This window comes from Sinohyriopsis cumingii, chromosome 10, assembly GCF_028554795.1.
Source record: "Sinohyriopsis cumingii isolate HCF-2022 chromosome 10, ASM2855479v2, whole genome shotgun sequence".
In the NCBI taxonomy this organism is placed as follows: domain Eukaryota; kingdom Metazoa; phylum Mollusca; class Bivalvia; order Unionida; family Unionidae; genus Sinohyriopsis; species Sinohyriopsis cumingii.
The window spans coordinates 62,282,956-62,307,779 of record NC_142970.1 but is presented as its reverse complement, the minus strand read 5'-3'; the positions used below and the strand labels follow the sequence as shown (position 1 = coordinate 62,307,779).

The following is a 24,824-nucleotide window of genomic DNA, read 5'->3' as shown; positions in this document are numbered from 1 at the left end:
TTATTGTTATTATTTGTTGAAGCATTATATCTCATTCATTCCCAATATAATAACCATGATAAATGATGATGCTTTGTTCATGTCGAATGAACTGCTACTAAGAAAAACCTCTGTATGATAAATAGAACCAAACTAATGCACGACATCCAAGCAAACCTAACAACTTGCTTACCTCCTACAGCAGAACAACTTGATAACTGCCTGCGTTCATTGCTCGACAAACATGCCCCAGCTACCAAGTGCAGAGTATCAATTCAAAAGTGTTCTCCATGGTATAGCAGTGTTAGGGACCAGCTTCGCACTGCTAAAAGAGACCACCGTAAAGCTGACAGGCTTGTCTGGAGTTGAAGAATTTCAGGAGAAGGAAAGTGTTATGATGGGAAAGTCTACAAGTTGTATCAACCCATTTAAGTAAGTATACTAACAACAATAATTGTGATACATACATAAAAGGAGAGTATTTGTGTAGTAAACTAAAAAAACAACAATTGTGATACATGCATGATATATGTAACCTAACTAAAAACAATGGTATATATATATATATATATATATATATATATATATATATATATATATATATATATATATATATATATATATATATATATATATATATATATATATATATATATATATATATATATATATATATATATTTATAAGTGGATGGTATTTGTGTATGAATGAGAAAGTTGCTCCTACAAAAGCTTTCTTTTTTTCTACAAGTTACGAATGTGTAATTAAAATATATCTTAAATATAGTATTATTATAGATGCATAATTGAAATCACGAAGATGACTGTCATAGGAAGGAAATGAATACATTGTATTATAAACACAAACCACACTAAGGCCATAGATAGGGGCCATCCATTTAGTACATACACATGGGGGGGGGTGTCTGCTGATATGTACATATGCATAGGAAACGGGGGGGGGGACCTCGATAACAATTTGTCTAATATAGAACCTGTTTGACAGGGTTCACTCAGTGTTTTTAATTATAGCGGACACTAGACAAACTTGTTAAAGTTACGCAGCTTATTTCTTCCATGCAGCCAGACATTCAATGTTAGTGGACTATCTGTTTTATTAAACACATTAAAATTATTAATCCTTCATCACTTCTGCATGGATTAAATATAGGCCGTTCTATAGAATTTGGGTGGTGGTAGTGCGGCAAGCGTACATACGCAGGTGGGGTGTGTGTAAAAAGGTATGCATGTGTACAGGGATGGGGGGAAGGGGCCAAGCTTTACCAGATTTTTGCATACATACTAAATAGATGGCCTCTGAAGAATTTTTTTTCTCACTTACCTGTCCAACTGATCTAAACAGCCGCTGACTCAAAATTATATTTTTCTTATTTTTTTTAATCATACTTTTTCTTTTGAAAGGAACAACTTTCCCATACCTGATGCGCTTTCCCACACACAAAAAAGTTTCTAAAAATTTCCTACCAACCTTCCAAAATTTGAAAGCTTGGTATGAGAGAGGGGAATGAATATTATTATGTTTTTTTCTGGTCTTACAATGAAAGTTTCTGAGAGTAACTTTGAAGCAGATGACCATATGTCAGATGAAGATTATAAGCCAAGTTTAAATCTTTCATTCAGGTAATGAAAATTTTAGTATCTTTTCAATAAAGAATTTGTATGTGATTAAAATGTTATCATGTATGTAACTGTGTAACAGATAGTGAAAAGATAATGAAGCTACTATCATACTGCCAGATAATATCATTGGAAATGTTTTTCATCGGAATCTCTGAATATTCATATGAAATCCAACAAATATTAGATTTGTATACTAAAACTTCATAAGATATAACCTTCTCTTCTTACAGCATTTTATGAAATGTCATAAATATTTCATTTTTTCTTCAAGACCAGACAGTAGCATTTGTTTGGAAGATGCTAAAGAAGAAAATGACACAAATGAGGATGATGGTAGTGATCAACCAGTAATAGAAGGACCTGATATTTGGCGTAGTCATACTGTGAAAATACCTTTAACTTTGTTGGTGACAGTACTTTTATAGTTTATTACAGTGCACTTCTAAATCTTCTAAGATTCATCAGATTTATCAATATTTCTTTTACTTTTACAAAGATACATTTACTCCATTACCAGCAAAACTGTTAGATGTGCTCTGAAATGTATCAGAGGTTGCAAACTGGAGGATGTTACTCACATTATATTACTATACATTTTGTCATCATATCAGTTAAGGTATAAACTAATGTTCCTGAATTGTTAGACTTGTTTATGCAGACTACTGGTGGTCATACATATATGTTAGCTGTTAATGTCAGTGGGTTCACATTTAGTAAATGGCAGAATAAAAATAAACATATAGGTAGAAGTCCATATTTATTACACAAAACTGTCACACTAAATATAAAAAAAAAACTCTTTATGGTATGTAAAATAAATCAGGTGTTATATGTATCTATGGCCATTGTGTTAAGAAATGGTGTTCACAACCTCTGCTGAATAGGCAACTACATGGTGGTGATTTACTTTTGGCATCTGCCATACTAATTAATGTCTGGCAGTACCTTTCAGAATATTGTCATGTTTTTAAAATTTCTGAAGCTACCTATTTTAAGTTTTGACATTTCATAAAATTCAAAGGACATATTTAATTCCATCCATTGACCAATATTGGATTGACCATCAGGAACACAAATTAAAATCATTACCTGGAAAGGAAGTTGTAATTCTTGGTAAGCCAAATTTCAGTTAATATAGCTAAACCTCAAAGTTATCTGAAACCTATAGCTGTATCCAAGATATACATGTCCTTTAAAATTCCAAATATCATGAAAACACCTTTAACCCAAGTAAAGAAACATAGTGATTGGTGTTGTTTTATCGTCATGTTCAGCACTTGGTTTTGATATCAATTGTAATCAGTATTATTGCTCAAAGATGAACGAAGACAAATCAAGGTGTTCAATGTGCTTACCTTGCTACTCAGGATCTCTTAATATTATATAAAATAGTTTGTATCTTATCTCATCTTTACACTTTGATTTGAAATTTGATCATTCGTCTTGTAAGCGTATTTTGAAATTTAGGTGGGAAAATGAAATTTAGGTGGGGATTGCTGGATTTCAGCATTTGGTCATTAATTTCAGGCTAAATCCCAACTCTGATGATTGGTTACTCAAAAACAACATGGCAGTTGTTATTATAAGATAGCTATTATTATTATTTATTACAAATGCTTATATGAAACTTCGGGCCAATTCGAACTGCATCCTGGTATTATGGGGATGGTAGAATGGACAGCCTTGGACATTCAGCCCAGTATTGCACATACATATTCATGGAAAATTCCAGTAAGAACATTTTGTGCATCATAACAATGGACAAAAGAATGACAGACAGGAAAAGCACAAACTAAGAAAAGGCATGCTTTGTAAAAGGGTTGAATTTCTTAAAGAAAATAAAATAAAAATTTTAGAAGTCGTCACATATTCACATTTACAGATTACTGCGCTGATGAATACGTTGGCTTTTGCTTAATTACTCAGATATAATGAAATGACCCAAATGTATGTGCATGTTTATTTTCTTGATAAACAACAAATATAAATTATGATGAAAAAATTTAATATACAAAATGTGACGTTTCAACATGTACTGAATGTTGGCCAAAAATATACATCATCCTGAGTAATACCTAATATCGAAATTCAATCTAATGCCACTTCAGGAAAATAACGTGTATCCCTCTTTCTTTATGTACATGACATTTGACTGATAATGAACTGAAACTCTAATGTCCTTTGCCTATCACATCAATGTTGGCTTGTGCTGCATGCGTGCACTAACAGTGATCAATAGTATTAGGTTTACATTAGAAAGATAACCAGATTCAAACAATCACAATAAGTTATATTCAAACAATCACAATAAGTTATATTCAATCACAATAAGTTATGTGTATATATATATATATATATATATATATATATATATATATATATATATATATATATATATATATATATATATATATATATATATATATATATAAAATCCACATTACTCATAACAGGTTATATATTTGGTAAATATGGTATACTGCCAAACAATTTTGTGACCATCGACTCCTTCAAGTAAATTTGTTGTGCATAATTACATATACATTTTATACATTTTATATATATAAAGTACCTAGTTACCCTAATATTAAAGCAATCTGAAACACACATGGGGGTGGGCTTAAGTACAATATCTGTTTCTGTGTAGTAGTTTGTTTAGGTGATGTACTAAAGTTTGTCATTGAGCAAATGGTAATCACTTCAGTCAAAAGCACATAAAATGGCTGTCAGAATAAAAAAGGAATTGCTTGCTTGTCCTTTTTAAAGGAATTTTAAACCCTGTACACACAATATCAAGTTTGATAAGAAGAAGCACAAGAAGTTGTTAAGTGAATCATGTTGTACTAGTAAACGTACTAGTAACAATACTACATGGTTAATTCCCAAACATATGCAGTAACAATATCCTATTTCCCACCACTGATTTTGTGATCTTTAAAACCTGATGTAGCAACAATACTACATAGCTCTCCGCCAAACCCATGTAGTAACAATACCCTATGTCTAGGCATTGATTTTTCTTCAAAATCTGATGTAGTAACAATACTACATAGCCTTCCCCCAAACCCATGTAGTAACAATACCCTATTTCTAGGCACTGATTTGTTTTCTTCAAAATCTGATGTAGTAACAATACTACATAGCCTTCCCCCAAACCCATGTAGTAACAATACCCTATTTCTAGGGCACTGGTTTTGTGATTTCCAAGCCAGATGTAGTAACAATGCTACATAGCTCTCCACCAAACCCATGTAGTAACAATACCCTATTTCTAGGCACTGATTTGTTTTCTTCAAAATCTGATGTAGTAACAATACTACATAGCCTTTCCCCCAAACACATGTAGTAAGAATACCCTATCTCTAGGCACTGATTTGTTTTCATCATAATCGGATGTAGTAACAATACTACATAGCCTTCCCCCAAACCCATGTAGTAACAATACCCTATTTCTAGGGCACTGGTTTTGTGATTTCCAAGCCAGATGTAGTAACAATACTACATAACTCTCCCTCAAACCCATTTAGTAACAATACCCTATTTCTAGGGCACTGGTTTTGTGATTTCCAAGCCAGATGTAGTAACAATACAACATAGCTACCCCCCCCCCCCAAACACATGTATTAACAATGCTCTATTTCTAGGCACTGATTTTGTGATTTCCAAACCTGATGTAGTAACAATAATACATAGCTCTTCAGCAAACCCATGTAGTAACAATACCCTATTTCTAAGGCACTGGTTTTGTGATTTCCAAACCTGATGTAGTAACAATACTACATAGCTCTTCAGCAAACCCATGTAGTAACAATACCCTATTTCTAAGGCACTGGTTTTGTGATTTCCAAACCTGATGTTGTAACAATACTACATTGCTCTCTGATGACATAATATTACTTGCAAATGTAGCATTCCTACATTGTTATACTTGAAATCCTTTTGTAAAAATGTTGTTCCTAGGAGACTGCATTGTTCTGAAGCTGTCATCAACAAGCCTGGTTTAATAGTATGGCCAGTAATAATACAGTCTAGTTTAGATTGTTGAAGGTGCTATTTATAGAACTTAGAAGATATTCAGTATATTGAAGTACTTGTACACAACATTTTAATCATCATGAAATATAGATATTTTCAACAGTAATGTAATGCACAATTTCTTTCTCATGTAATATAATTAAAATGTCACTAGCATCTCATGCTGTTATTTCTAGTAGTTCTTCCATATAAGGCAGATATTTGGGTAATTCTTTCTTTAGGAGGCTGTTAGTTTCATATAAATTCTGTTCTGCTCTTCCATCGATCTCTTTTAAACATATAGCCACGCATAGAATCATTGTCTCCACTAATACAGAATTTTGTCCTTATCAGTTTTCTGAAAAGATAAAATAGTTTATTTGAGAACATTGCAGACACTAGGGTGGAAATTTTGTTAATGCTATTTTGAACCACCATGCACATAGCATACAATATGACCTTTAAAACAATATATGGTTATAGGGTGCTCTCAACAGCTTCCAGGAGCTTACCCAAGGGCATCACTGGAGAATGGGAAGACCCAAGTGTGTAGTTATGAAGCCTATTACGTATGCCATCTTTCAGATCTCCACCTGCATTTCTTAAGAACCTACATTAAGTATGTATGTATCAGCATACATATAGATGGATGGACAGGCTGGATCGTAAATGTCTGTGTGTGATTTGGATTTTTAAAGTAGCTTTAACCATTTTTCAGTCATATCGCTACAATGCCCACAGTGTGGCAGTTTATATAGATGTTGGGGCATGATGTCCCACCCAGTCACATTATCCTGACACCAGATCAAGCAATCTTAACACTAACCTCTTAATGTCTTGGCAGGATCATATAATATCTGCTTTAACAAAAAGCAGAATAATACATTTATTATGAAAACTGAATATAAACTTCTAAAATATTTTGTAATATTTAGTAGTGAGAATATTTTCAAGATGGCCTTGATCGATTTAATATTAAATTATTTGATTTACCCAGTTTACATTCAGTATATGTTAGACCAGAAGTTGAAAGACTGTGTCAATTTCCTGACTCCTTTGTAGTAATGATAAACATTAAACTGCATGCAATTGCAAAACAACACTTGATATTAAGGCCAATAGACTTCAGATTTCACATGGACAGTAATGTCCATACTCTCATGATGAACATTACATGTGAGAGTTAGAGTCACTGCAGTGATGATTTATCACATAATCTGCATATGAACTATGGCAATTATACAACAAGTCAAGTTAATTAAATCATGGTCTAAGAAAATTTCCTAACCTGTTTTAACTTCAGGTGATGAAAACTTTGATTCCACATGTCCAAAAATGTTGACCGACTAACTGCATGGATCATTTGTTTTTTCATGCAGATTCCGGTCGTATATTGTTAATTTTTTAGATTTCTAAGGCAGCATCATATCACCATTAACTGTCATTCTGTCAGCATGGTGGTATGCATAATCCTGAAGCCAAGATATTGCATGTTCTCTTCCTTGTCCTTTACCACTCTCTTTTCTGTATCCAGCTGAAATTGTGCCACCCTTAGATTTCCTTATGTATTTGTAATAGAAATGTTTGTCAATCCTATACAAACATCTGAAGCAAATCTACAAACTCGCTTTCCATCAACCGCTCTGGTGGTCTAGTGGTTAGAGCATCTGCCTCGTATACGAGAGGTCGTTGGTTCGATCCCCGGTCGAGTCATACCAAAGACTTACAAATATGGTACAGTAATAACATCTGCCTTGCTTGGCGATCAGCATAAAGATGTTAGTGTTGCGACTGGTCGGCCTGCATGCCAGGTTACTGTGACTGGGTGGGGACATCATGCAACATGTCTGCGGCCTGATGCCCCAGTGCTAAACATCACTATAAACTGTCACTCTCCAGACATCGTAGCGATATGACTGAAAAAGTGTTAAAGCTATGTTAAAAATCCAAATCACACATACATGCACACACGTTTTCCACCATCAGTAAAATAAGAAACATTCCTTTTTTGTCCTTCCCATCAGCTATTTTGTAAAAGAAAGCACTCAACTCTGCTTTCAAAACAATTGTTCTGTATCAATATCTTGCTTGTTTGATATCAGTTTCTGTTACCATTTTTAGACAGTAATTCACACGTTGTTTTGCCTTCTGTAAGCATGTTTTTACATTTTGCATAGCTTTTCCCAGCAGCTTGGAGTTACTGTAAGTTCTTAATTGTTTGCTCTTATTCGATTTGCATGTATCATCAAAGGTGTAATTATATATGCTTAAATCATAGATTTATATGCTTAAATCGTAGGCTTTAGATTTAAATTGTGTTATAAAATGTATAAGTTTAAATTTGTTTTTTGTTCTTTGATTTTACTTCATGTTTTGGTACAAGAACATAAACATCAGTAAAATACACTTTATAGCTATAATGATTCAACAATGAACTATTTATCTTCAAAATGCAAGAAAATTAGAATTGTTTCCAGCTGCAAATAATGTCATAACTAATCAACAAACATATTACTACCTAATTAACCTGGCTCTGTGTGGTGGCTGTGATAGTGCAGATGTGCCATTATTGCTGTTTTTGTTGTTGTAGGGTTTAACGCCATTTTTCAGCACATGAAAGGTTATACATGGTGGCCAGTATTAATGGTGGAGGAAGAACCCGGAAAATCCCCGGTAAGAACCACCGACCCACAAGAAGCTACTGGCAAGCTTTCACACATACCCACATTAGCCGAATCCAAGACTTGAACACACACAGACAGGGGTGAGATGGCAGTGATCCGTAACGGAGAGCGCTTACGACCACTCGGCAACTTGCGTACATTTGATGTCACATGAAAACTAAGGATAACTAAGATCATGAACATCTTTATATGATGAAGTGAACATTTAAGTGGATAAGTGCATTCATTTGTGTCACTCTCCCCATTTTGAGGTTTAAATTGCATGCTAGAATTGGAAGCTACATCAACAAACTGTATTGCTGTGATGTGCTTATATTAATGGCACAATAAGAACTGTACAAATTCTACACATACCTACATCTACAAAACGTATTGTTCCACACCACCTGGTTAAACAATAAATTATACTAAATTTTAATCAGAAGTAGGATATTGAAGAATCATATAAAATAATGTAACTGCTAACTGCTACATCTGAAGAAAAAAAATAGTAGATATTACCATTAATTACAAGTAGAATAGATGAAATCCTCAAATACATTGCATTTATTTTAAGGTTTATAAATATTTTGTGGTATAACATTTAAGATGCTACATACCTTGATACCTTCAGTAAATTATGGGTTTTCCATCTGGATATCCATGAAGCAACTTCTTGAATATGCTGGTTTTGTAGAAGTTATTGATGATCCAAATCCATCAACATCATCTTGGTCATGTTGTCATCTTGAAAAGTGTTGTGTTCCTCTGCAACTGATGTATCTGAAGCATCATGACTTTTTGACAGATCTTCTTGCAAAGAACTTCCCAATTTGTCAATAAGTGCTGTACCCAGAACTTCAATACTTTTGGATATAGCATTATCCTGCCACACATAATGTTCCATTAATGAGGTTCCTAAGGCATTATTACTTTCAGTTTCATAATTGTTTACCATGGAATTGCCTACTTCATCGAAGTCCAAGTCTGTTTCACTGACCATTGCAGTGTTATATGGCAATACATTCAAGGATTTACTTCAGGCAGCTTATAATACTAACCCATTTAATAAGCCATATGTTTACATTTACCGCTAGATATTAGCAGTTAAAATGCAAAGCATTGGGCATTGCATGAATCACATATAGCATAGCTAATGTGAGTAATTGGATTTTATCCAGTTCTTACCCTTCTGAATTGTTTTACAACTAGAGAGCCAATTGGGATCCCATTCATTACCCAACAGGTGCTGACATTTAGTTTGATACTCCCATCATCAGTTCTCAGACATTAGTTAATTGTACAAATGTAGTCCAACATAACCCACATATGTCTTGCTATGTCAGGCAAAAGAACTGCTCTGCCATTCTCTGTAACTGCTATCTCAACAGCTGTAAACTTTGATGTTTTCACACAAGGGATTTGTCTCTCCATTTGAAGTAATTATAGAATAACTTTCCCAAACCTGAGTTTTCTCCATAATACAAGTGGGAGGGGCTTTCCTTTATTCTTGAAACACTCAATTTCCTTGAATGCACACTGATTAGAAGTATATTTAAGATGGAATAATTTTTACAACAGATGTAGACAGAAATGGGGTTGCATTTCTGTCCTACAGAATAATGATTACATCATATGGACAAGAACTTTGAGTATATATGTATGTATGTATGTATGTATGTATGTATGTATGTATGTATGTATGTGTGTATGCATGGCACATCTGCCAGTAGCTTCTCGTGGGTCGATTAATTAATTAATTAAATAATTAATACTGGCCACCATGTATAGCCTATCATGTGCTGAAAAATGGCGTTAAACCCTACAACAACAAAAACAGCAACAATGGCACATCTGCACTATCACAGCCACCACACAGAGCCAGGTTAATTAGGTAGTAATATTTGTTAAGTTTAATTTGCTGATAATTGTAACTGATGAGATAATCCACTCTCAGATTTGAGCAAATTCATGTGGGTGCTCTTAGGACTGAATGAATATATATTTAAATTGTATTTGAAACAACTTCCAAACTCAATATCAAGCCCTAATAGTCAGGGTTGGTTCATCATGCTAAAACTATTATACACATAGGTAGACCATCTCCATTCATATCCTAAACTTCAAAGCCTAGAGACAAGAAACGTTTGGAGGACATGTGCAATATTATTAATAAATCAACTCATCCATATATCCAGGATTGCATAATCCCTGAACTTTCATCAAAATACTCAAGATAGCTAGTAGATTTACTTTGTGTTTTTGTTTTGGAAAACAGTAACTTTTCCAAGTTGGGACATATATTTGTTCATTCAGAAAGTGCTCTTGTTCTTACATCTTAATGAATCTCTCTCTCTCTGTCATTAAGAATATATTTCAACTCTAGTTGTTTTTCACACACTTCTGCTGGAACTAAGGCCAGCAAAGCAACAAATTTATTAAACAATATATGATTTTAAAATAAATTTTAATCTTTTTCAAATAATCTTGCTAAAATATTTTTCTTATAAAATATATGTTGAAAAGGTAAATGTGTAAAAATAAAACATCGAACAAATATTCTCATGAAGGCAGTCACAGTCTCAAGGCTGAAATTTTGTTTTGAAATCAATTTCATTACTTCTTTTTAACTGCTGAATGTGTTAACTATCTCTGATATTCTTCAACAATATCACCATCTTCAATTTAACTATGGTGGACATATTGGAATCCATATTGGCATCATTATTATTTAGGACCAACAAGACATCATAAGAAGTCTTTTGGTGGAAATCCCATGATGATATTACTTTCTGTTTTGGAGGAGAACAAACTGGTGTATGCTCTTCATGTTAATCTTTAAATAATCCCAGCCCTTTTTTCTAAACATATGGATAACAAGTTGGTTCACTATATGAATTTGTGGAAAGCATTATCATATTAATGTCTACCTTTTCTTTCGTTAAATCAGAAAATAGTTTATTCTCATCATACTAAAAATATTTACAACTCGCTCTCTCTCTCTCTCTCTCTCTCTCTACATTATTTGATTGGCCAGATATTTAATATAAAGGCCTCATTGGTTGTTAACACCTACTGTGCATCCAACTGTGTTTTGCTCACATCATCAGCGTGCTAAACAATTATGAGCTCACAGTTAGCAAATTCCTCAGTAAGGAGAGTGCATGGATCAGATGTTTACAGTGATAGCGTGTTTGAGCCCAAAAATCTTCTTTATACCCATAAAAAAAAAACAAAGTTTTGTATGGAGACTTCATTTATAATGCTATGGAAAGTAGAAGAAAGCAGGTTTGGATTACTGAACTATAATTTATACTCTGGAAAGCCAATATGCAGCTAGCAAAACTGCAACAGAAAAAGAAACCAAATAACTCTACGAAACTACCCCTCCCCCACCTGTGAAAAGCCATTTACAATGAGTTAGTAATAAGGACACAAGCACCTACCCCCCCCCATGCAGTGGCCCAAATTCGCTATTTAAAACCCAACAAACCCAAACACATGTACTAAAGTTATATTAGCACCCCATGACTCCGTTCCAGCATTTGCTGGTAAAGAGTTGGAGGTGTCACACTGTTGTTCGTTTCTAAAGGTCATGGTTTGTAATTTATGTATTCTCCGTTCTCCCAATTTTGAATTTCATGTATGCATTTTTTTCCTTCATGTCAGGTTGTTCTTTGTTTCATTTTGTCACATTTTTTGAGTTGTCCCTGCATGCTGGTTGTAAGATCTACTCCATTACCAACCGGTACATAGGTCAGTTTCCATTATCAGGTTAATACTTGCAAACACTAGTGCTTGTGAGCGTTTTCTTGCCTTGAACCTTACATGCATGAAGGGGCCCAGAGTGGCCGAGTGGTCTAAAGCGCTCTCTGTTACATATCACTGCCATCTCACCTCTGTTAGTATGGGTTCAAGTCTCAGATTCTACCAATGTGGGTATGTGAGAAAGCTTGCCAGTAGCTTCTTGTGGGCTGGTGGTTTTGTCTCGGGTTCTTCCTCCACCATTAATACTGGCCGCCATGTAAAGCCTATCGTGTGCTGAAAAATGACATAAAACACTACAACAACAACAACAACAACATGCATGAAACTTAGGATTGAACTCCTTTTTCCTTTGTAGAAGTCCAGGGTTAAAGTTTCCGCTCCCATCCCCATTTTGTTATCATTATTATTTTGAAGTGAACTGCCATAGTCATTAAAGTCCGGTGTGGTGCTGTTTGTGTGTGTTGTGATGTTATGTTATGTGTTATGTGATTTGGATTTTTAACGTAGCTTTAACAATTTTTCAGTCATATCGCTACGATGTCTGCAATGTGGCAGTTTATAGTGATGTCTAATACTGGGGCATCATGCCGCAGACATATAGCATGATGTCTCACCCAGTCACATTATCCTGACACCTGGCCGACCAGTCCTAACACTAACCTCTTAATGCTGAGCGCCAAGCGAGGCAGCTGTTGGTACCATTTTTGTAAGTCTTTGGTATGACTCGGCTGGGGATCGAACCCAAGACCTCCCGCATCCGTAGCGGACGCTCTAACCACTAGGCCACCGGAGCGGTGTGTTGTGATGTAACTGTATGCTTAAAGAAAGATCATTAGAAACTAATTTAGACACATAGTGCCTCTAACACAATGTGCAGGAGAAAGTGGGCCGAAATCCCGCCAGCTGATGACAGATGGAAGACTTCAGGCAGTGAAGCCAAAATCAAATTACCAAACAAGACTGATAAGTCCGCCCACATAAACACGCAACCTAATGATGAATGATAAACACAGAAGGATCTAACATTAGGACATATACGAGTGAGTCATGCAAAATACCACAGGGGAGAATTAACAGAAAATAACCAAGAAATAGAGCACTAATTACAAACTAATTCTTAAACATAGGGCGAAATAAGAACAAATGAAACTTTTGACACCAGAATTTTCTTTACCTTGCCTACAATAAAATCATTGATACCCACGACAACAAAAACAACATAGTATATCTCCATGGAAAAGCCATCTCAGGATGTGCTGGCTGAGAGGACATCAGACCACCTTCAAGCAAAAAATTGCATAAGAAAAATCATCTTGTCTATGGAAAACCTTCTAAGGTGGCTAGTAAAATTACACCAGAAACTCTTCTGATTAGCATATTTTCCATCACGTCAGCGTGTTGGAAAATTTCAAATGTATATAATTTTAATCATTCTTAGTCGAACAATTTTTTGCCATCACACTAAAGTGGATTTGGAATGGGCATACTGATATATGGATATAAGGACAGAAATTTCCTGAAGGACACAAGCAAAATAAAAAGGCACAAGGAAGACTTTTAAGGGCTCGAACTATGTGATTAAGGAAGATATAATGAAGGCAACATATGACTTCACGGTAAAAGTAAAACATGAATCTTTGTAAACTGTCATTTTTGTAATGGAAGAATAATGGGAACATGAATAATGATAAAAACTCAGATTCTAGATGAGAGAAAACCTGTCAAAACTAAAGGACCACATTCCCAAGTAAAATCTTACAGCATAGTGCAATCTGACCAAGTATGTAAATAAACTTATAAATTAGTATCATATAACTTTTTAAAATTTAATATATGGAAGTGTTCCTTTCCTACAATATTTGTCTTACGTTTGATACTAAATTAAATTGTTTGTAAAATAGCATTTTTACCTATTTAACCACTAGTTGTTAGAGCATCTGCCTCGAATGAGGGAGGTCGCAGGTTTGAACCCTGGACAAGTCATACCAAACACTTCTAAAAATGGTACTGACAGCTGCCTTGCTAGACACTCAGCATTAACAGGTTAGTGTTAGGACTGGTTGGCCTTAAGTGTCCGGATAATGTGACTGGGTGAGACATCATGCTTCCTGTCTACTGTATGATGCCCTAGTGATATACATCCCTATTAAATGCCATACTGCAGACATCATAGTGATATTACTGACTTTTTTTAAAAAGCTATGTTAAAAATCCAAATCACACACACTCACACATTTAGCCTTCTTCTATCTTGACAAGGAAGATGCCTATTGTTAACCATGCAAAACTGTAATGGATGTCCCCAAATTGCTTATTTTTTGCAATCATTATTTAGTATAATTGGAGTTCTAGCTTGTGTACTTACAAGCAGAGTTAGAAAACCAGTCTGCTTTTGTTTCTACAAATCGTCTAAAGGCTTACTGTCAGACTGGAGAGCAGTTAAAATCCACTTCTTTGATGCTGATCATATATTACGAAAACTGGTCATGGCTGCAAGGGACAGTTTTTATGATAAAATTTAATGTTGCATAAACCTGTCAAATAAATTTTTTAAATTAAAAAATACATCAGTGAGGTCAAAGAGGGCCATAATTTTGGATAGGCATAATAAAGCGAAACATAAGAATATCACTCACTTGGCCTGATAAGTCAATGGAAATTCACAGAATAAAATGTTTTTGCACCTTATCCCCAAATTTTTACATGCATTTTTCATGTTCGAAGGCCTGCCATTTTTGAGAGCAATGTTTTGTGATGCTCACAGTGCAAACACCAGCCCTTTCCCTGGTTAATAATTCTGAAGAACATTGCCTACTTAATAGCTTGGTGCAAGTCAAAATATTTTGTCATCCAAGCAGTTTTTGAGATATTCTACTTGCCTTGAACCAACATGTCTACTGCTATAACTGGCTAACTCTGCTTCCTAGATGACTATGGGTGTTTCATTGGCTACTTACTGTGCAGTGATTATATGAGGTGTACATGCCTCACATCAGTTTTAAAAAAAAACTCACAAATCTAAAAGACCTAATTAACAAATATATCCATATCTTTAATTATTAAACAATAATATTTTTTTTTAAAAGTCACACCACAGCCTTAAGTTACGAAATTTGCCATGTCCACTGCATCTTTAATACCTTGAGGGTGGGATGGGGGGGGGGGGTCGGTGAAGGGTAACCATTGGTAAGCCAAAAGCAAGATTTTTCACTAATACTAAATGAACAGCAACAAAGCAGACTACACAGGTTGCATCAGTTGGATTGCTGAGATATTTTAGATAAAAAAAAAATTAAAAAAAGCAAAGTTAAAAAATAAGTGACAAACAAGTCATAAATACTCTTATTAAATTACTGGGCATTGGTTTTACCATTTTAAAAACATTTAGATAGTTCACTTAACAACATGGACAATTTGTGTTTTAGGTATCACCTGTGACTTTGTTTACTTCTTGTCTTTCCTCTTTTCTCAGTATCTTATTGACAGTATGAAACTTTGTTTTATATGTAACCAAAGAATAACAAATAAAATGTTCACTATTGCAGTTTTGGAGAAGACTGTCTATGCAGCTACAGAAATAAAGTACTCAGCAATGTCAAATATCATTAATTTTAAGAGAGGGACGATGGATGAGTTATTGAGAATTGCCTCCATGGCTTTGGGAAGCCCAGTCAAAAAAGGATGTTTTAAAAACCTGAAAAAGAATGCAACACTTAATATATCTATTGCAAGATTTGCATATTATAAAACGATGGGAGACATATTAGATCATGTTTGGTTTACGAATGTATCTTCAATTCCTTTGCATCCAACTCAAGGGGAATACATTTTTTTTTACTAAACAATAACTTTCAGTTTTCCATACACAGAGTAAAAGCAGATGTAAATGGCAACAAGATAGTTTTAGATATTTCAGCTAACAATCACAGGTATACACTTATAAACAAAGAATATATAGTTTCACAGTATGCAGATGACACCACTCTCACCCTGAATGACTTTTCAAAGTCCCTTAAGTCAACTCGGTATGTTATCTACTAATATTGTAAATTTTCTGGACTCTGTATAAATAGTGGAAAAAAATTAAATGTGTATATATATAAAGTACAATAAGGTACTGTGAAGAATATCATTTAGATTGGAATACATCTTATTTTAGGTACGTAGGTACATGTGTTACATTCTCTATAGAGTTAAACAATATGGTCAAGCTTAATTATGAAAGCAAATTCAGAGAAGTTAAATATTTACTTTTACAGTTGTTGGTATGGAATTGTTTATTTGATGCTTTTGTTGTTGTTGTTGTTGTTGTTGTTGTTGTTTTTGTAGGGTGTAAAGAAATTTTTCAACACATGGTAGGCTATAGATGGTGGCCAGGATTAATGGTGGAGGAAGAACCGGGAAAAACCCTGGAAAGAACCATCGACCCACAAGAAGCTATTGGCAAGCTTTCTCACATACCCACATTAGCTGAATCCGAGACTTCAACCCATGCAAACAGAGGTGAGATGGCAGTGATCCATAAGGGAGAGCACTTTAGAACATTCAGCCACTCGGGGCCCCTAATGCTTTTGTTGAAAGGAAAAAAAAAACATTTAGCAGTTGTATATACACATCAGTAAAGTAGAGTAATTTCAAAGGTAATAATGCAGTAAATTGTTAAAGTGCTCTTTGTCTCATATGAGATTAGTAATAAGGGAAAATAATTATTTAAAATAGTAACAGAATGCAAATATTGTCAACTTTATAAAGCTTGTAATAACAAGCAAATGTTTAGTCTTGTGATAACATGCAAATGTGCATGACCATATAAGTATATGTGTGTATATTGTCTAAGTGTTTGTGTTGATATATGTTTGTATGCTAAATATGTGTACATGTAGAAAATGCTTATAATAAACATATGCTCTTTTTGTTACTCTCACTCTATTCTTTTTGTTTTGCACTCTCTTTCCTTTAGAGACTGACATATTTGTCTCCCTCTTTCTTTTTCCTTCTGTACAGTAGCCAATATTAAGTTCTGTATTGGGCTTAGAATATAACGCTATAGTGTTAACCAATACTCCCTGTAAAGTAATGTGCCACAATGAATTATGATGTAGTCCATCAGATGGTTCCCTGAACAACTGTAGTCTATGTTCAGGGAAATATAAAAACAAATGACCCTTTCTTTTATGGCAGTGGTGTTTTCCCAAATTGTTCTGTTAGAATTGTTCGCAAAAGGTTGTATGACATTGTGCAAATCAACTTTCACAGATGCATACAACAGTTTTGAAATTTTGTAATGCAAGATTTGAGCTTGGATACTACATGTATTCGGATCCCTATCTTAGGACAATATTTACAATCCTGTTATTATTATTCATATTAATTATTTAATATATTTTAAAATTATATAATGTGATCAGCACATTGTAATGCCAAATGTTACCTACCATGTGTTTGGTTATTTGATCTGATGCACATAAACTTATTTTTACATAGGTCATTCTTTACCAGTAATGTTTCTTTTTATTGTCATAGTAATGTATTTTTTTATTAGGATCTTACTTTTGTTGACATTGATATAACCTAAGCCCAGTTCGCGAACATATTGAAATTATTGTAATATTATGTACTTTAATGTACACCATCTATGATGTAACATAGATTTGATACAGAGAGAGAGCTTAGTTTGCAGGTTGGATACCGGCCTATGCCTCCCTGGGTTAGCATGATATAGACAATAATGTCTGAGGCCCAAAAAGTATATTTAATATTGCACTATTATATATATATATATATATATATATATATATATATATATATATATATATATATATATATATATATATATATATATATATATATATATATATATATATATATATATATATATACATATATATACACGTTTTAGGTGCGTTGTGGGCAGTCATCCCGAAAGTGGGTTTACGGGAAGGACATGATATAGTTTACATTTCAAATCAAAATACATATACATAGGTTGTATTTCTTACATAGTAATTATGTATATGTTGAAAATAAGTATATACACTTATGTTATAGTCCTATTCATGTTTTCGGTTCGTGGGCAGATATATATATTTCATGGGCAGTTTTGACCTTTAGGTTGAAGATGACAAAGTAACTGCCCAAAAATACGTTCACGAAGAACAAACATATAGCATTCTGCCCGTGAATACGGTCACGGGAACAATATTTAGCGTACTGCCCACGAATACGTTCACAAGTAACAAATATATAGCATGACTTTCCGGTGTGCGCGCGCAAAATGGTTGTCAAGACACGACGATAAACATTAATCTATTAAAGCATCCTTTGCAATGGCCAGCGTACATATAGCGGACGTGAGGTTCGTTTTTCACAGCTTGTTTGAAATAAATGGATGATTATATATCCAGTGTAACAACTTGTCTTGACAGCTTATGGATGCTAATGTTTGACATTTATTGTGAAGATGATTGTTCACTGCTTGTTGATGAATTCGTAGCTTCTGTTAATCGATGCTATAGCTCAATTTAACTGTCATACACTGATATGTTTAAGTCTGCTTGCACAGTTAACTATGCAGAGTTATGGAAATATAACAAATTGGTTTTAATAACTTTCAGAGTTTGTTTTACTATTACTCAATATTTGTTTCAAGTACTATAAAGGCTGTGATAGGTTGGGTGGCTTAGATTACAAATCAGGCCCTTCTCACTTGGGGGTGGGGGTGGGGGGTGGGTACTGCCCATTATGAATATTACTGGTCCTAGATGTCCAACCTGATATTTATGATATATAGGTTCAACATCTTACTGCCAGCAGAAATGGTGTTCTGTAGTATTTTTCCCAGTCAATAGTTTATGGATATATTATGTCATGTACTATGCTTGTTTAATTCTCTCATCTCAGTTCTGACGTTACCATTGAATGCTATAATGTTCCCAGACATCCGGTATTCTTGGTTATTAAAATTATATATATACACAGATAACTGAAGGTGAGTTCTCATTATTCCCTAACAATTGTAATTAGTGGGGCTGTAGCAATTGATGGTCTGAGAATTCAAGTTAACTGGTTCAAAACTTGGGTAAACAACAAACTGTTTTCTTCCTTTGACAGGCATCATAAAGTTTTGCATCTTTGTCTCTCTGATGACTGTGGTACACAAGTTACAGACTTTGCCTTAGAATGAGCCTGATTTTTGATACTTGTTACTGAATGGGCTGGGGTTGGGAAGTAACAAAATTATTAAAGGTGGAATGTATGCAAACCATGCTGGAAATAGATATGTGCCAGCAACTGCAACATGTAAGCTTCAATCAATTTGGAAACTATAAGCTTTATCCTGTAAATATTAACAGTTCACACCCTGTATAAAAGGTGATTTTGTGTTTGATTAACTGGAACTGTTAATTTATTATGTTAAGGAATTTATTGTTTTAACCCTAGTAAATGTAATATAATTAGGTCAAAAGTTCCAGTTTGTTTATTGTTTCCAGAGTTGATTATTGTAACTGGAAGAACCTGTTTCTAAGTGTTAAATGAAACGAAAGAGATATTGTTTACTCAAGTGATATAAAATAAAAGTTTAAAATGAACTGAAAGAAATATTGTTTATTCAAGTGATACAAAATAAATGCAAAAGTGTATATTCATTAAGAAGTGTATTGTCAATTGCAAATAAATGAAGATTTATCTTATTTTGTTCTTTACTTGTGTACAAAATTATACCTGGATTGGGCAATAATTACTTGGACTCCATTTGGAAAAGAAAAATCTATATGTCCTAAATACCTAATGTTCATATCATAATGCTCTTTTAATGGATGATTATGCTTTTCAGCTGACGTTACCATATTGCCAAGTGAACTAATAGTATGGCCTTCGGTGTGGCCCACTAATCACATTTGTAAATGAATTATGCATACAATAGAGAAATAGCTCTTAAAATATCTTATGAGTTGAACAATGTGTGTACAGAAATAAACATGAAGCAAATCTTTGAACTTGTATGCCACACATGCAAGTGAATTGGTGGTTTTCATATGTAACTTGTGTACTCTAATGGCTTTTGTCTATATTACTTTTAGCCATTTCTATTCACACACCAGAACACAACCTTTTTTGTCTGATTCAGGTACTAATGCAAAACTTATTTCAGCTGTAACTGAAGTATACAGAATTTTTCCTGACGTTGAGGCCTACTGTGTAGACAGTATAGCTGTAAGTCATCAAATCAAATGGAAGACAACAGTGTGCAGTTGAAGAAAATGATATATACCCAGTACCATTTAGAGTTATCTTAAAGAAAAGTCACAATGCACACTGATACAAGTAGTTTTAGAAAATGCATTTGTTCCACATACATTTTAACTTAACCCAAAAGTTCAGTCTCTTGCCTAAAATTCAATCAGATGTATGCATTTATTCCATAAAACACAAAGATATAGTGAACCAAATCATTTTCATTATTGAGTTAGGTAGTAGGCTATGTTAAAGAGTGCAATCACTTTATCGATTTTTTTTTCCATTACATTTTTATTTATTATAAAATGACATTTCTTAGTGGAGTGCTAGCAACTGTAACTTGAGGAATATTTTGTACATGCTGGCCTAAGTGTCATGAATATACTGTGCTACATTTTGCTTTATTAGGTATAATACTATCATGAGACTTGCTTGATTAAATCCTGAATTTGTCAGTTACACTTACAAGTCCACTGGTAGAATTTAAAATCTGTGACAGTTTGGGAACTTTTTTTGCAGTAACTGCAAATCACTTTGCCTTCACAGTCAATGAATTCAAGCCATTGATAATTGTCAAACCATTGTGACTGAAAATGTGATTGTCTCTTAGTTGTGTCCTATTTGATAATTTTGCTGCCACAGAGTCTGGATTGTGTCTCTGAAGAAATAGTTCATCTAGACTCTGTTGCAGTATTACATTTTATATGTTCAATTTAATGAATTTTCTTTCTTTGAATCATTCTTATGTCATAACTTGCGAAAATAGTTTAGTTAACAATATTTATTCAAACAGAAAAGATAACCTCACTTGACAAATCATCCTACTAAAGTGATCATGGCATACACTTTTATCTTTGAAATTCAAATATTGCCCACTCGTTAATTAACATAACTAATATTGCACATTGAAGGTGATCATATGTATCATCAGTTTTAAAAAAATAAAGACATAATACTATCATTTAATCACTGCATACAGGAAACAGACACTTGTGTCTGTAAAATGCCTTTCATTGGATTACTTTGGTTTATTAAAACCAAACAGCAATCCACTCAGGATTTTCTAGGATAGATACAGAGAATATATTATGGTCATTCAGAACGCTATCAATACATCAGACCAGATTGTTTTTATTATTATTTAGGCAAAATAACTTAGTAAGTCAGATGGCAAACATGAGGATGGTGATAGGTTATGTGGAATTTGCATTGAATCATCTGATCCCAGAAGATTTGATACAATGTCACTGGCTGTGGTAATCATCAAGTGCAGTTGCACGGCACCATAAGACTTATCAAGATACCATAAGCTAGAAAGATGAAGAAAAAGAAAAACGATGACCCAAAGACAAATCCTGCAAACTGTGTGCAAAAATGATTCCACAGATTATAGATGAAAACTTTACTATATTTAGCTTCAAGATATTAATAAATTCGGATTACTTCCTCCAGTCTGCTACAGTAATTCATGCCCATTGCACTCATAAATTGATTATAGTCCTTGCAGTATTTTGTGTGGGCCACAATATTTTAATTGATGCAGCTGATGCTCCATTCTTCAGTTCAGTGTTGATTCAAACATAGCAATGTCCCTTTGGGATGTGTGCATAAATAAAGAATGCCTGTCCCTTCATTACCACACTTGTTGAATTTATCGTGTCTCTCTGAAAACTGTACCATGTGAGAAAGAATTTTATAAACAAACTGGACATAAGTATTGCTAGACATATACTCAGACCTGAGACTTCATAAAAGACTGCTTACTTGTGAGGCATTATTAGTGCTAGGGCTTGAGGTAATAACTTGCTATATGTTTGGTAAGGCAAAATAAGGGGCCTTATGACTTAAATTGAAACTGTGAAAAAACAAAAGGTTCAAATGCAATAAACTTTTGTTTTTTCTCATTTGTTATATTACAGTGCCATGAAAGGTCATTTCTTTTATCTTTTTAATCCCTTGCCAATTTTAAGTCATCATCACTAACCAAGTCTCTAAATCAATTCTTGGCATATTTAGCTAAAATGGTGTCTACTGTTCCATTATATCATTGATTGTTTAGCTTGCTTGTATGGAGCTTAACACCATTTTTCAGGACATCATAGACTTTACATGGCAGCCAACATATTTATTGGAAGAAATCAACACACATAACGCTACTGGCAAGCTTTCTCATATACACACATTGGTTGGACTAGAGAGAGTTGATTAGTGATGTGTATGCCTAGACCATTCTATAATCCAGGGCCCCATGATTGAATACAGCTTAAAGAAATTAACCCTAATTCAATTTCCTTGTTGCATTTAAATCATAACACCCACCATGCAAAGTGACACATGTCTCAAGATTTTCAAATTTGTATATGTTTTGCAACTTTTAATTCTGAGTTGATGCATGTGGATGTGGAAATTCAGTTACTGAATACTTAGCTACTTATATAAGGAGCTCTCACACTGGTAAAAGCATGCAATTGGGATTGTATTTGCATGAGGGCAATTAATTGTTCAAAATACTGTTTTAGCTAACTACATATGCGAAGGGTTGATGTATAAAAAAGAGGATCAAGAAATCCTAGCTGGTAAAGATAATTGTATCCAACTTGACAGAAAGTGAGAAGGCCTTTTAATTTTGTACAGCAGTTTCATTAAGGAACCAACTATAATACCATTAGAAGTTTATGAGCAGCAAAAACCACATTTAGGACCAACTAGACATCAAAACCATATGCATAGTTCCATTTACGGCCAACCAGACATCAAATAGGTCATCTAGTGAAAGCACAATGTCAAAATGACCAGCCATCTAGGAGAAGTAGCAAGGAAGGGGTTTTCCAGATGCCCATTCAAACAGCCATATTGGAGGTTAGATTGGTACTATTTTCATTTACGTCCAACTAGACATAAGAAGTCTTTCACTGATATGACGATTCATTCAGGAGAAGTAGTTATACCAAGATTTTCAGGATGGCCACATTGGTGGCCTTATAGGATGTCTGTACAGCACCATAATTCTCATTCAGGACCTGCTAGACATCAACATAAGTATTTTGTACACATGTTGACACGCTGACACAATTATCCATTCAGAAGTAGCGATAAAAAGTTTCTTAATATGGCTACTGTGGCAACCACATTGTATGTGTGAGTGGCACCATCTTGTTTTTTCTTCCAGATATTTTCACACAAATATCATATTTAAAGATAACATGAATTCATACAAGATCTTGTCAGTTTATTTCATAACAGATTTTTCCCTCATATTAATATAATCTTTTGAAAACATTTATACATTATAGTTCTAGAAATTTTTCATGCTCTCAGAAACTATTAAAATCACAGCAGAAAGTGTTATGTTATATCTTTATTCAGCACTGAAAAATATTTATGAACTCTTAAAGTTTTTTCCCCTATATTAACTTAATTTAATGAAGATTTTCAGACTATAACCTTTCCATTGGATTTATTTTTTCAAACATGGCGTAAAAAGTATGTTATAGTAACCAATTTTTACATTGCCTTCACCATTGCAGAAATCTCTATAATCAATTTCCTAGTAAAGAAAAGCCAAGAAAATAAATGGACAGTTAATATTCACTTCAGGATCACAGACCTGAGGCAAATATGTCATTGTTAAATCAAACATTTTTATTGTGTTTCCTTAGACCTAAATATATATATATATACTTGCTGTTACTCTAAACGAAGGCTGGTGATCCAGTTAATAACCTTTTGGGGGTTTTAAGGATGTCTTTAAAATTAAGGCCTTAAAAATGTTGAGATCTTATATTAAAAATGACAATTTGAGCCTTGCAGATTCATGTCCACAGGTGCCCAAATAAAAAAAAAAGGTGGGGGGGGTGCAAGGGGCAAGCTTGTTGGTGTGTTATAAAATAACTGACTTATCATCGGTGTGCTGACAGGTGATGTGTAATTAAATCACTGTTGTAATATTAATAATGAGTGAGTCTGCACAAAGGAATTTCATACAGCTAAACTAGCTCAACAACTAGAGGCAATTAAGAAATATATCCACATTCATGATTCTGTCAAATGGCAGATACAACAGCATCAGGAAGCTCAAGTGGCATTTACAGAAGGTAAAGAGCCGCTATACTTGTTATCTTTTTAGGGATGTGCTTGGATTTTGCCCTCAAGCTGGAGCAGTCATAGGATATATAATAAATCGCCACGGTCGGAATTTATCCCCAAGCTGGGGTAATCGATGGGTAAAGTCTTATCCACAGTCGGGGTTTTATTCAAGCTTCAGGTGCAAGTTTTTGTGCATCTCCATGCCCTTGCATAAAACACAGTTACACGTTTTTTTATATAGATATTTTTCAGTTGTAGACAGGAATAATAAGTATTTGCGAGTGTTTGAAATGAATGGGTTCATTATGAATTGAGTGGCACTACATTTCAAAAGCAAAATTGGATTGAAATGCAAGAACTGTAGTACGGAATTAGTGTTGGTTCTGGATCGTAGAATGGAATTGTGTGTGTGTGATTGGATTTTTAACGTAGCTTG

At 34.0% G+C, this 24,824-nt stretch overlaps 2 protein-coding genes across 2 annotated transcripts in view; both read left to right on the top strand.

Moving 5' to 3' along the window:
* Positions 1–24,824, top strand: part of LOC149790238 (uncharacterized) — a 234,553-nt gene that overhangs the window by 110,173 nt on the left and 99,556 nt on the right. The window lies entirely within an intron of this gene.
* Positions 156–2,361, top strand: LOC149790240 (uncharacterized). The gene is made up of 2 exons (XM_089973427.1): positions 156–411; positions 1,891–2,361. Exons 1-2 carry the CDS (start codon positions 224–226, stop codon positions 2,042–2,044), a joined length of 342 nt encoding a protein of 113 aa, XP_089829553.1. The 5' UTR covers positions 156–223; the 3' UTR covers positions 2,045–2,361.

Coding starts and splice junctions, on each gene's coding strand:
- LOC149790240 (XM_089973427.1), top strand. CDS start 224: ATGCCCCAGCTACCAAGTGCAGAGTATCAATTCAAAAGTGTTCTCCAT. Junction 412..1,890: donor AGTTGTATCAACCCATTTAA/GTAAGTATACTA, acceptor TTTTTCTTCAAG/ACCAGACAGTAGCATTTGTT.